Here is a 13,635-nt window from a genome sequence, read left to right as displayed (position 1 = left end):
CTGTTTAAAACATTAGCTCTGGTTCTTGTTCCTGAGTAGCTCACATGTGTGCTGCTCATCCCTTTTTTCTTAGCTAAGCTACTTCATCAAATTGCATGTTGTAGGTGTCACCATGCATGTATATCTTAGAGCTTAAAGTAAGTGCTCTTGGAAGTCATCTTAAGGTGAATTCACACGGTGGACTGAATTGCAAATCTTGAGGGTGAACTGTGCATTATGTGGCTTGACGTCACGAATTGACGCCAACCAATTGGTGTCTGCAGATGGAAAGAGGAGGGCGTTTTTTTTCTATTAGGACAAGATCTGCTGTTTTCATCTCTTGTGTGAATGCTTTCAGCATGCGGACACTGCCTTTACTTGAGGTGATGCTAGAGATCTTTTTGTGACCTCATCCGTTGTGTGAATATACCGTAAAAACCCGCGTATAATACGAACCCGAATATAATACGGGGCTAAGATTTAGAGACGCGAAATGGGAAAAAAAGTTTCACCCGCGTATAATACGAGTAACACAAGCTCATAGAAGACATTTATTCAAATCGCATCCCGCACTTCACTTCAATTACTTTGTTCTTCAGTAGCGCTTTCTTCGAACATTTCTTTGTCCGACAAATCATCCCAAATGTACTCATCTTCCGTGCCATCGAGGGCGTTCGAGATGCCGCACTTCTTAAGCCCGCTTCAGCCGCCCGGTTGGCGTCACTGCAGGCTCACCTGAGCGCATCCACTCTGCGTAGCACCGCCTGACTGCGTCCTTGAACGGTTTGTTTACACAACCATCAAACGGCCGCGAAAGCTTTGTCGCATTCCGCTGCACGCGAAAAGGGCTTCTTTCTGTTGTGGCCATCCACGAATGCTTCCTTCGACGACACCAAACTGCCTCCCGGCCGCACCGTTGCCGATGTTCTCCGCAGCCAAAATCGCTTGAAAGTAGCCGAGTACTGTTTTCGAGACCGTGACATCGTGCTCTCTAAAACAATATCCACTTCACGAAGCGTGCCTTACATGCTAGCACGTGCGTTGTCAACAGGCGCACGGCACACCGCGACCCCCCGGCGCACCCAACGGATCAACAAAGAAACGACGTCGTGACGTCGTTTGTCGAGAGTAACGAAGCCAAGCCGTAGCCACGCGCCAATAGCGAAGCGAAGCCATAGCCACGCCGCAAAAACGAAACCAAAACATCGAGTAACTTCGAAAATTTTTGTTCGGATCCGCAAATAGTACGAGGCGGAAATTTAGGACGCTAATTATGGGAAAAAACCTCGTATTATACGCGGGTTTTTACGGTACCTTTGATGTGCATTTTGGTGTAAGGACATGAACTCTAACTATACCTAATTCACAGAACTGGCCCCAGCAATGACATCCATCAATGGGGCTAGTGGCAGTGGGCCAGACGAGTTTGGTGAGCGAACCTTCTTGTGATGCATGCCATTTTTTATTTTTCATAATCAAATCGGCCTAAGAAAATGTTCACTGCAAACAAAGGATTTGTCCAATGAGCGCCTGTTAATCCTGTCCTGTGCCACTTGAGGGCGCCTTATCCCCTGAAACTTCTACTCTCATCCTTCCACCATCTCTGCTGTGCCCCTAACTTTGACTGTATGTGCTACATTGACCTTTCTTGAAATTGGTTACATACCCTTCCCAGGCCCCATTTCTTTCTGTACTTTTTATCTCTACTTTGTGTCGCTCTCCTACTCTACTGTGTGATTACATCTATACCTTTCGATAGCTTGTCGTCCTGCCTTCAGTTGCATTTCAAGCCTTTTCATTAAGCTTCATGTTTCTTTCCCATAGTTATCTAATAATTAAAAGCTTTTTAATTGATTGACATCCCCTTTCTTGTGAATTAACAAAATATATTAGCATTATTCTGGTCGTCTGGTACATTCAAAGTTGTTAGGCGTTGTACCGTGTACAGGTTGAAAAGTTTTCTGGCACAGTGTTCCTGCTGTCCTTCAGCAGATGCGCAGTTAATTGAACCTGACGTCTTTTTTTTTCTTTTTGCATTGCCTATGAGGCTTGCTGTACTGTCCCTTTCATTTTTGGCAGGATATGCGATTTTTCTGAACTGCTCTCGCTCCGCAGTGTTCTGCTGTGTCTTTAAGGCTCGTTTATGGGGGTTCAGCGTCCCAAAGCGACTCGGGCTATGAGGGACGTGGTAGTGGAGGGCTCCGGAAATTTCGACCAGCTGAGGTTCTTTAACGTGCACTGACATCGCACAGCACACAGGCCCCTGGAACTTCGCCTCCATCGAAATTCCATTGCCGCAGCTGGATCGAACTCTCGTCATTTGGGTCAGCAGCCAAGCGTTATAACCACTGAGCCACTGCGGCCACGGTTGTCACTTGTCACTTAGCCCTCATTATTTCACCAGTTATCTTTTTAGCCATCAGTGTTAGTGTAGTTTAAAAGGGTGTGCGCTAAAAAAGACGTACACAGGGAAAAGATACAGACGACAGGAAAGAAGCGCAACTTCCAACTTTAATGACAACAAAAGAAGCCAGGCGCACATATATATCCGCTGATAAACAGATATGAGCTGCGTGATGGAGCGTGACCCCATCAACCAAACATAAGACAGCGCAAAAAATGCATATCTAAGTGACATTAAAAGAAACCCAAGAAAGTGAACATATCAAACACCTGCCGAGGTAAGGTAAAAAAGTGGGATTCGTATCGTCTGACAACAATGCATAACAACATGGGAAAACAGAGCTGTATGAAAGATGACACTGAAAAAGAGGATAACACCATAAAAAAGGCTAACAACATGACGAAATTTTTAACAAAGAACAAGTGAAAGATGGAGATAAAAACCGTGTAAAGGGTGGTAAATAAAGGCACATTGGAACATCTAAAAGGACAATAAAACATAGAGAGGCGAACGGGTTAATAGTCTAGATGTACCCATCCAGAAAGGCAAGTTCATTTCTAGACAGGTTAATGGAAGGCGTGCTAACGCACTTGTCTTTCCTGAGGTGAATAAAAAAGGCCTCGATTACTTCTCTTTCTGTCTTGTCCTGAGCCTTAGCTAGAAACTTGGTTTCATTAAACTTGGGGTAGCAGTTCTGGCAACTGCTGCAGTGTAACGGAAGGTTACCTCCAGACCTGTTCTTCATGGTGACGTTGTGCCTGCGGGCGCGCTCATTGAAACATTTCCCGGTTTGACCCACATACACTTTGCCGCACGTCAAGGGAATCTCGTACACAACATTGGCAGTGCATTGTGTGTACACGGTTTGATGCTTGATATTACAGGCCTTCTTAACACGCTTCCTGGTCACCATCGGACATAATTTCGCCAGTTTGCAAGTAGCCGAAAAAACCAGCCTAACCCCGTGACGAGACGCAACTTTCTTTAAATTGTGTGAAAGACCATGCAGGTAAGGTATAACCTGCACAGGTTTCCGTTCTGTTTGATGTTTAGCATGCTCCGAGTTTTTAATTTTTTGCAAAAGGTTTTCATACATGTTCGTGACCAGATTTGCAGGGTAACCTGCAGCAGAAATTCGGTCGATCTGGCACTGGAAACTTTCACCTATCTTGTGGCCGCAGGATTTTTCTAATGCAGATTTCATGCAAAGAGATACTATGCCAAGCTTTACCAGCTTGGAGTGGGCACTATCATAGGGCAAAAGTGACTTCTTTGAGTGCGGCTGATAAGACCAACACACATGATCATTTGTAAAAATAAGCTGTAAGTCAAGAAACTGGAGTCGATCATGATCTGCTCGTTCATGCGTGAATTTTAGACCCCTCGATGAAGAACAGAAGGTAGTGAGAATTTGGACTACAAGTGTATCAGCAGCACAGTATGAAGGTGCGTTAAGAAGGACAAGATAATCGTCGACGTATCTGAAAATACATGTTATCCCTGTGTCCTTCAAGCTAGCTTCAAGGCGCCGGTCAAATGACGCCAGAAAAATTCCGCATAAGACCGGTGCGACTGAGGAACCTATACAAATTCCGGCTTTTTGCAAGTAAAACTCATCCTGGAAGCAAATAACAGTGGAATCCAAATAAAACAATAGTAGGTCCAGAAATTTTTCAGTTGTGACACCGGCAGAATTTTGAAACCTGACTTCGCCAAATTCTTCCAAATGTTCACGAACAGCATCCAACAACCCGTCGTGAGGCACAGAGTAAAATAAGTCCTCAACGTCAATTGAAAAACCAGTTGTGGCCGATACCTTGCCTCCCTCCAGTACCTGCACCACTTCCTTTGAGCTTCGAACGCGGTAAGGGTAAGCGCCAGCTATTCTGTCCAGTTGGCACCGAAGGAAGTCACCCACAACGTTTTGCCACGTATCCCTTTCAGACACAATGGCACGTAGTGGACAAGCAGGCTTATGCGTTTTACCTGAAAAGAATATTTCGAGGCATCCGGTCTCAGCTCCTTTGACCGCCTCGGAGCATGCTAAACATCAAACAGAACGGAAACCTGTGCAGGTTATACCTTACCTGCATGGTCTTTCACACAATTTAAAGAAAGTTGCGTCTCGTCACGGGGTTAGGCTAGTTTTTTCGGCTACTTGCAAACTGGCGAAATTATGTCCGATGGTGACCAGGAAGCGTGTTAAGAAGGCCTGTAATATCAAGCATCAAACCGTGTACACACAATGCACTGCCAATGTTGTGTACGAGATTCCCTTGACGTGCGGCAAAGTGCATGTGGGTCAAACCGGGAAATGTTTCAATGAGCGCGCCCGCAGGCACAACGTCACCATGAAGAACAGGTCTGGAGGTAACCTTCCGTTACACTGCAGCAGTTGCCAGAACTGCTACCCCAAGTTTAATGAAACCAAGTTTCTAGCTAAGGCTCAGGACAAGACAGAAATAGAAGTAATCGAGGCCTTTTTTATTCACCTCAGGAAAGACAAGTGCGTTAGCACGCCTTCCATTAACCTGTCTAGAAATGAACTTGCCTTTCTGGATGGGTCCATCTAGACTATTAACCCGTTCGCCTCTCTATGTTTTATTGTCCTTTTAGATGTTCCAATGTGCCTTTATTTACCACCCTTTACACGGTTTTTATCTCCATCTTTCACTTGTTCTTTGTTAAAAATTTCGTCATGTTGTTAGCCTTTTTTATGGTGTTATCCTCTTTTTCAGTGTCATCTTTCATACAGCTCTGTTTTCCCATGTTGTTATGCATTGTTGTCAGCCGATACGAATCCCACTTTTTTACCTTACCTCGGCAGGTGTTTGATATGTTCACTTTCTTGGGTTTCTTTTAATGTCACTTAGATATGCATTTTTTGCGCTGTCTTATGTTTGGTTGATGGGGTCACGCTCCATCACGCAGCTCATATCTGTTTATCAGCGGATATATATGTGCGCCTGGCTTCTTTTGTCGTCATTAAAGTTGGAAGTTGCGCTTCTTTCCTGTCGTCTCTATCTTTTTCCTGTGTTTGTCTTTTTTAGCGCACACCCTTTCAAATATGAATATGTACCAACTAGCCCGTCAAAAAGCTTTACTACTGTTAGTGTAGCAGCCGATCAACTTTTCACTGAGATGTGTTTCTCATAGTATTAATGTTTCTACAAGTTTTAATACAGCATAACCCTGCTGATGTACTCCTCACGGGACTAAAAAAAATTGGCTGTGGCTTAGCTCAGCTATGCCAGACATACGTAGCGAGAGGTAATGGACCTTCAGAGGCTAGGCGAACTCGTCGAGCTGCATCTTCACGGCGTCGCTTATTCAGACGTTCTGCACGTTCTTCCTCGGTCTGGTCGCCTTTGCCTTGTTTCGTTCCAACAGCTAAGCTTGGTTTGTTTCAGCCTCTCCGACTCGCTCTCCATCTCTGGCCACAACAGCTTCAACGAACCGCCCTCTTATACAGGCCGCTGCTCATTCATTCATAAATCTTTAATCACAAGGATGACCTGAGGCCCAAGGGGGAAGTGGGTTGGTTAGGTGAAGGTGAGGGTGTCGGTCTCTGACATGAAGTCTAGCAGGGCACTGAGCTTGCGCTTGGCGTCGGTACTGGGGGCCGTCCAGTCATCGTATGTCTGGATGTGGTAGGCAGAGGTGTAGCAGGCGCAGAGGCTCGCAGTGCCAGGACAGGTCCACGTATCATTGTAGTGTTTGTTCGTTACGCTCAAGGCTGCAGGAAAGGGTTGTTATCACTTTTGTTCGTGGCGCGAGAAGCGACCAGACTAATCTCGATTGATCGCAGCCATGAAGGGCTGCATCTAGGTTTTTCTAGATTACTGTAGATGATCTTGTCCTGTTATCTGGAAGTTTCCTTGCCGCCTTTAAATTGAGCGATGCCGCGAGCGGCGGACATTCGTAGTTCGACGACTGACGAGCACGTTTGTTGCTTACGCCGACGCCGAGTGATTCAGTTATTTTGCGGGCGCAAGTCAGCCCAAATAAAGAGCTTCGTTTACAAGACTTGTTGGTGTCTTCCTGACCGCTGGACTCCCGTCACTATAACGTGACAGTATGTCTGGATGTGGTAGGCAGAGGTGTAGCAGGCGCAGAGGCTCGCAGTGCCAGGACAGGTCCAGATCAGGTGGTGCAAATCAACAGAGTCAGCAGGGCAATCGGGGCAGCCGATCCTGGTTCGGTGCCATCGACTCGGGATGTCCGGGGTGTACGCTGCACCGGCTCGCACCTTGTGAGTGAGAACTTGGGCCGGGCGAGAAAGTCCAGAAGGAATGGATGGAGTAATGTCTGGGACAAAGTCCCACGACAAACCCCTCTGCTCTTGTTAAAGGCGTGTGATGATAGAGTCAGGTATTATGAGCGGGATGGGAGAACGATAAGGGTGGTCCGAGTTGGTCGGCTCACGTTAAGGCAATGCCGACGGTCTTCCTCTAGCTGCGCGCCAGCAGCCTCGTGGGCAGTCCTGTTCCCGGTCCCTTGTGCGTGATTTCTGGGTGTCCAGTGAATGCGTACGTAGATTTGGGAGGTCTCTTGCTGTGCCTACTGCTATCTCTGGCTCTCCTCCTCCTCTGACGTTGCACCAGATGGCGCGGCTCCATCTGGCAACGGTTGCTAGGCAGCGGCGCAAGAAGCGGTGTGACCACGGTGTGACCACCGCCGCAGTGAAAATGCTACTTTGCGACCAATAGCTCTTGCTACAAAAAAAAAATGCAAGAGCGAGGAAACATTAGAGGCAGGAAGTAGGACAAATTTAAAAATGACAGGAATGAAGAACTAAACACATTTATTGCAGTGCTGGCACTTGAAAAAATCATGCAGCATTGTCTGCTGCATTTTCTTACGTCCGGTGAGGACTACTCATTTCTCCAGAATTTACGGGGCTATGTGGCTGTTGCGATCATTGCAAACATACTTTCTGAGAATGTCTAATGCCGCTACAGCCAACATAATGGTTGGTTCCAGCGGAGGCTAGCCCTCTTTGTTGCCACTGCTGTGTGCATCCAGAAGTCACAAAAGATGTGATGAGGTGCGGAAGGACAAAATCAATCGCGCCAGCCACACTAACACTAGCAGCACAATTACAAAGAAACAAGGATAGGTGAAGAAAAAATTAGCTGTGGTTTAGCTCTGATTAAACATGGCGAGAAGCGGTAGCTTCATGTGGCTGCGCTTTGCAAAGCTTTGTTTGTTTCTAGTTTCTCGGCTTGTTGAAAGATTGTTGTTTCTTTGGACTTTGCCGCACGTAGCTACGTGAAACTACTGCTTCTCACCAGGTTTAACCGAAGCTAAACCACAGCTGATTTTTTCCTATACCCGTGGTGTTAGATTTTCTGCGTGTGGAGCGCTAATCTTCCTCTTTGTATTCTTCGTCTTCCTCTTGTTATTCCTCTTCAAACTCCTCTCGAAATCGCCTGTCACTGATCAATCATGAATCGCTCGAATCACAAATTACCATGATATTGCATGAGCGGCTGTGTAACCTAGCAGTTAGTATACAAGAAGCACATATACAGGGTGTCCCAGCTAAAAGTAACGAAGCTTGTAAAAAAGAGGATGATCCCTAGCCGAGTGAGACCAACTGAGGGTTGTTGCCAGTCGCGTGTCCTAGTCTGTAGTATTTTTTTTTATTATGCAAACATGATTAATTAGCAGAGACTAATTAGCTAACTTTTTAATTATTGCCTACAGGAAGAAAGTGTCAATGCAGGAGTTGTAGATCCCTTTGAAAAATAACCGTTTGCCGTGTTTGCAGCCAAGTACCACTGATACAGCTTCTTTTATTTGACTTAAAAGAAAGCCCGCGAAATGCAAAAAGAGCCACGTGATAGGGAAGCAGTTTCAGCGCTCCCAGACGACCAGCCAAGCAAAGACATTCGCTTATCTTTGCAACGTTGTCCCGAACGGGGTTCGGCGTTTTGTGATGGTTGCGAGATATACGTAATTAACTCTCGCATCGGCGCTAGGGCGACCGTTTCTTCAGCGCGTGACGGTGCAAGTTAGCGGCACGGCCACATTCCTATCACTCGAGGCGAGGTTACGCGTGAAAAAGCGCTCCATGCGAGCCGCGCTTCACTTCCTTGAAAAGCAGCACCCGCGCTCACTTTCCATGACGCATGAGCAGTTCCTGGTGCATATCTCGCCACCTCCTCAAGACGCCAAAAGCTGTACGGGACAGCGTTGCAAACATAAGCGGATGTCGTTGCTTGATCGCTCGTTTGGGAGCGCTGTAACTGCTTCCCTATCACGTGGTTCTTTTTGTATTTCGCGGGCTTTCTTTTAAGTCAGATAAAAGAAGTTGTATCAGTGGTACTTAGCTGCAAACAAGGCAAACGATTATTTTTCTATGGGATCTACAACTCCTGCATTGACAATTTCTTCCTGAAAGCAATAATGAAAAAGTTAGCTAATTAGTCTTTGCTAAATACTGCAGACTAGGACACGCGACTATCAACAACCCTCAGTTGGTCTCACTCGGCTAGGGATCATCCTCTTTTTAACAAGCTTGGTTACTTTTAGCTGGGACACCCTGTATATCTCCAGTTTTATTGAATTGTCACACCGTGGGTCTGAAGCTTAGTGGTTAGCGCACCTGGCTCTCGCCCAATGGACCTGAGTTTGAATCCCACTGATTGTGAGGTTTATTTGTTTGTTTATTTTATTTGTGGCAGACTTGAAGGTCATGTTGCGTACATGGCGATCTCAGCCGTGCACCTGTAGCAGTGAAGCTGCTGCTTCAAAAAAGTGCAACCACTGTTGATGATGATGGCACAGCCTGTCTGAATGCCGTCTGCCTAACACAGTGGTGCTAGACATGCCAGGCCAAGTAAAGCCGCTTTAGAAGTAAACATATGACTGCCACTGTTTCTCATTTAGGCTGGCATGGGGTGTTATTTCACAAGTATTACTGTGTAGGAATGTGGCCGAAGTTACAATGCAACGAACAGCAGGGTTTATAATGCATGGAACCCTATTATCATCATGCCAGATCTAGACCACTACAATGTGTAGCAGCCAGGAAAATGCAGCACCCATCAACTCAGCAGCGAGGTTCTACTGTGCAAAGCTTTCACTGTTACCTTGAGAGCAAAATACTTAATTTTTTTCATTTACTTGATAGCCCACAATGTCAAACTGAACTCAGTTTGCTTTTGCTTATATGTGCTGCTGAGGTGCATTGATATTTGTGTACTTCCTTTTCTTGTCAAAAAAGTATGCTCAGCCGAGGAGATGGAGACCGCCGCGGACTGCCAGCTCCAGCTGCCTGGTGGGCAGGACACTGTGATAGGTTCTGCTAGGGATGATGGAAAGGTGATTGTGCGTGTTCTTAAGTCATATAGTGTATCAAATACCATAGTAGAGTGAGTGAATGATTCTTAATTAAATTGGGGCTGGTACATAGTGAAATGGGTACAGTTTAGAGGATGATGCTAGCTTACAGTAGAAACGTATACTAGTCCCAGTAAGTGTGCCGAAAAGGGTAGTGTGCAAAGCATAGACGTGTGGTTTCAGACAATATCATGTAAGGCACAGGTCAGCATTTCTAATTTGTCATTTTTGTACTTCATTACCTGACGATGCCATAATGGGTCTGCAGTTATTCTTGTCCTGAGGAAATTCTTAGTACACAAGTAATTTTTGATCATGAGGAGGCTGCCTTGTTCTGTCAGGTATGCCTAGTTGTTGGTATGTGAAATTTATTCTCATTTCTGAAGTTTGTTTGAATTGGGGCAGAGAACATTATTTCAACTTTTGGCGGTATTTGACTCGGAATGAAGAGAAGCTAGAACTGTCAGAAGATTGTGCTATATATTTCATGTTGCACGCAAGCAATTTCTTTTTTTTCGAATTATAAGGCTAGAAATAAAAAATCTACTGATTTTGGACACTGCTCGCTGTAAAAGAGTGCATTCATGCCTACATAATTTTTATGTTTTTCAGCTGTTTGTTTTAAGTTATGAAATATTTAAAATCCCTTGATTCATTGCTGTTAATGTGTACAAATGCGAAATTCTCCACGTTTGCTGCAGGTCTATGCAGGCAGTGGGCTCTGGATGGAGCCTGGTGCCTGGCAGATGCTCCTGAGAGCACCAACAGACTCAATGTTCTGCCGCGGTGCTACTCAGGTGTATTGGACACCTGATGAGCTGAAGAGCCGCAGCGTGACTGGCGTGCTTTCAAATAAGTGCCGGTCTCTTGGCAGAACAGAGGCGAAACCGGCACTTACACCGGAAAAAGTCTTCTCTGAAAGGTGCTAGTGCTTTTTTTTTCTTTGCTTTGAGTAACACCTAGGCAATCAAACTTTGCTTCAGCCAAATACAGTCGCGCTCACTTACAGAAAGCGTGATAGTCATGGAGATCCTGTTCATTGTATCCGAGGTTTGTAACAACTGCAATGTCCTTATTGCATCCAAAACTGCAAAGTCGGGCAAAAGTGACGTTTAGTTTTTGCAAGGTGTGTTATGCCCATACGTTTCTTCATGCAGGCTCTATCACAGCACTTTCAGAGATCTCCACACTGTTTGTGTGGCTCTCGCTAAGATCCGTTCTGCCAGTAACCTGATTTATCTATTTGGTTGTGAAATTAGCGTTCTCAACGACTGGTGGCAAGTCATTGTGCGCGTTCTCCGATCTTGCTGCGACAAAGATAGTGCAATTGACATATCTGCACAGAATGTATAAATAGCATTGCCTGTTGTTTCGAGTAATCTCTGTCTTTGGTTTTCATGCAAGCATCTCAATGCATCCAACAACACACAGCAGACGCGGAGTGGGTAGGCCCATGTGTCGTCAGCAATCAGAGGTTGCCAGACAAGCAGTCAGTTCGCAAAGGAAACGAAAATCGTTTTAAAGATATCTGCCGCACGGAATCAACTGAAAGTTTTGGGTATTGTAATTTAATATGTTGGGAATTAAATGCTACAACAAGGGTATGCACGAAAGTAGGCTTCATGGCCCCTTTAATGGCGAACATTCGTTTCTGTGTTTTTACAATGAGAGTGGTAATTCTGAATCTCACTTTTGCATTTATCATGTATCTAGTTGTGTTCAAATGTGGCCTATTTTGTGTTCTATTGTGCAGCTCTGTTTCATATCTACATGGGAGACATACCAAAGGAGCTTGCAGAGAAGAGACTGAAAGCCGTGCGCATGCACCTCTCACAGAAGCTGGGGGACGTGCAACGAAAAATTGGAGGTCATGATGTATAAATTTATTTTGCCACTTACCTATGCCGAAGCCGTCAGGCGTCCCCGCCCAGAAACGTTCGTTTCGTACCAGCATCCACCGCAGTCGACACCATTTCGTCCTGCCTGGCCACCACCGCAACGTTTCCGTCCATGGCGGACACCGGACAACCTACCCATTTGTTATGTCTGCGGCATTCCTGGCCATGTGATGCGTCCCTGCCGCCGCCAAGTGTTGTCCCCTGCTGCCAATACTGACCCTCGAGGTTACGCCTACGCCCCTCCCCAGCCTTTTCACCGCACTTCGCCTTCTGAGACCACTGCTTCCTCCGATCTCAGGCCGTATATTCGCCGCCGTGCTCCATCTCCGCGTCGTCGCTCGGTTTCCCCGATGCGCCGTCGTCCCTCTTCCCCTTCGGAAAACTAGTGCCCGCAGTTCCGGAGGCAAGAACTGCTTGCTCGTCACCAAGCTCAAGACCTCGACTTTCTCCGACAAATTTGATCGCGGTTTCTGTGGAGGGCACCGATGCTTTCGCGCTTGTTGACACCAGTGCTGCTGTATCTGTACTAAGTGAGAAATTGTGCCGCCAGTTACGAAAAGTGATGACTCCGCTATATGGTTTTATGCTTCGCGCCGCTAATTCGCAACTTATTGCGCCTTTGGGGGCATGTACAGCCCGAGTTACTATTCAGGACGTTCTGTATATTGTTGAATTCATCGTCTTCCCATGGCCGTCTCACGACGTCATCTTAGGCTGGGACTTTCTCTCCCAACATGACGTTGTCATCGACTGCGCTCATTCCGAAGTCGCCCTTCTTCCCTTCGGCGACGACTCTGTGAACGCTTCCACTAACTTGTGCTCCAAGCTGACTGTGGCTGATGACGTCATGATCCCGCCGTGCTCTGCTGTGCTCGCCTCTGTTCATTGCGACTCTGGATCCAACGGCCCTGTCATCTTCATCCCGTCCGACTCCTCTGCTTCTCGCCACTGTCTACCCCTGCCATTCGCCGTGCTTGCCGTCTCAGCCGGCTGCAGCGCCTTGCCCCTGACGAATCCATTCCTGTGCCCCTCCACTCTTCTTCGTGGTGAATGCTTGGGATGTGTCCAGCCTTTCGCTTCCGTCGTCGCCTGGGACCCTTCTGAGGACTCCTGCCGCCTGCAAGTGTCTTCACTTACTTCCTCCTCACCGTCTCCTGATCCCGTTCCCGAGGCCGTCTTTGTGGGCTCAATCGACACAAATCTTTCGCCACCGGAGAAGACCCAGCTTGCGGCCCTGCTAGATAAGTTTCGGTCATCGTTTGACTTCTCTCACCACCGTTTTGGTCGCACTTCAGCTGTTACCCATCGGATCGACACTGGCGCCCATTCGCCGTTGCGCCAACGCCCATATCGCGTCTCGGCCACCGAACGGCAGGTTATCGACGCCCAGGTCAATGATATGCTGCAGCGTGGCATCATACAACCATCACACAGTCCTTGGGCTTCCCCCGTCGTCCTTGTCACCAAGAAAGACGGCTCTATCCGCTTTTGCGTTGACTACTGGCGCCTCAACAAAATCACCTGAAAAGACGTCTCTCCGCTACCCTGCACCTCCACCAAGATGTAACGGCCTTTATTGACAGTTGTGAAGGCCGGTTAGAGCGGGCAAGGACAGGTCCGGTCCCGGAACAGTTCACGCTCTCGTCTCGCGCCGCGCGTCGGCTCTGCTGCTTCAGCTGCCGATCGTCGTCTTCTCATCTCGCGCCTCGCCTCGGTTCTGCTGCTCTGACTGCTGATCATCTTCCTCTTTACAGGTTTCTATTTTATAATAAAGCTTTCGTTTGCCCTAAATCTGGTTGTCAGTATATATATCGTAGGGCATTACAGACCCTTTTGGCCAGCTTAATTGGAAAATATTATTAGTAGCAGGCGCTGCCTTTTTGCAACAGCTTGCGATGCACTAATCGAAGAAGCTATGTTATCATGCGCAATGTGCAGCACACATTTCTGAGTGATGAAAAAACTTATCTATGGTGCGCCATTAGGACTGGCGTCCCTCATTAGGCC

General features: G+C 46.9%; 1 protein-coding gene across 1 annotated transcript; it reads left to right on the top strand.

The window, feature by feature from the left end:
* Positions 1 to 329: 329 nt before the first annotated feature.
* LOC149355273 (uncharacterized) lies at positions 330 to 12,730 on the top strand. Its single transcript, XM_089583744.1, has 4 exons — positions 330 to 1,408; positions 9,615 to 9,712; positions 10,432 to 10,652; positions 11,484 to 12,730. Exons 1-4 carry the CDS (start codon positions 1,363 to 1,365, stop codon positions 11,602 to 11,604), a joined length of 486 nt encoding a protein of 161 aa, XP_089439870.1. The 5' UTR covers positions 330 to 1,362; the 3' UTR covers positions 11,605 to 12,730.
* Positions 12,731 to 13,635: the final 905 nt, after the last annotated feature.

Source organism: Amblyomma mixtum, chromosome 3 (genome assembly GCF_055824585.1).
Source record: "Amblyomma mixtum isolate Tamu chromosome 3, ASM5582458v1, whole genome shotgun sequence".
Lineage (NCBI taxonomy): Eukaryota > Metazoa > Arthropoda > Arachnida > Ixodida > Ixodidae > Amblyomma > Amblyomma mixtum.
The sequence above is the reverse complement of the archived record's forward strand: the minus strand, read 5'-3'. Positions and strand labels throughout refer to the sequence as shown.

What these genes read in the sequence shown, in the direction of transcription:
- LOC149355273 (XM_089583744.1), top strand. Translation starts at nt 1,363, where the DNA reads ATGACATCCATCAATGGGGCTAGTGGCAGTGGGCCAGACGAGTTTG. An exon ending in CTGCTAGGGATGATGGAAAG is followed by an intron (nt 9,713 to 10,431) that starts GTGATTGTGCGT and finishes CGTTTGCTGCAG; the next exon opens with GTCTATGCAGGCAGTGGGCT. An exon ending in GAAAAAGTCTTCTCTGAAAG is followed by an intron (nt 10,653 to 11,483) that starts GTGCTAGTGCTT and finishes TCTATTGTGCAG; the next exon opens with CTCTGTTTCATATCTACATG.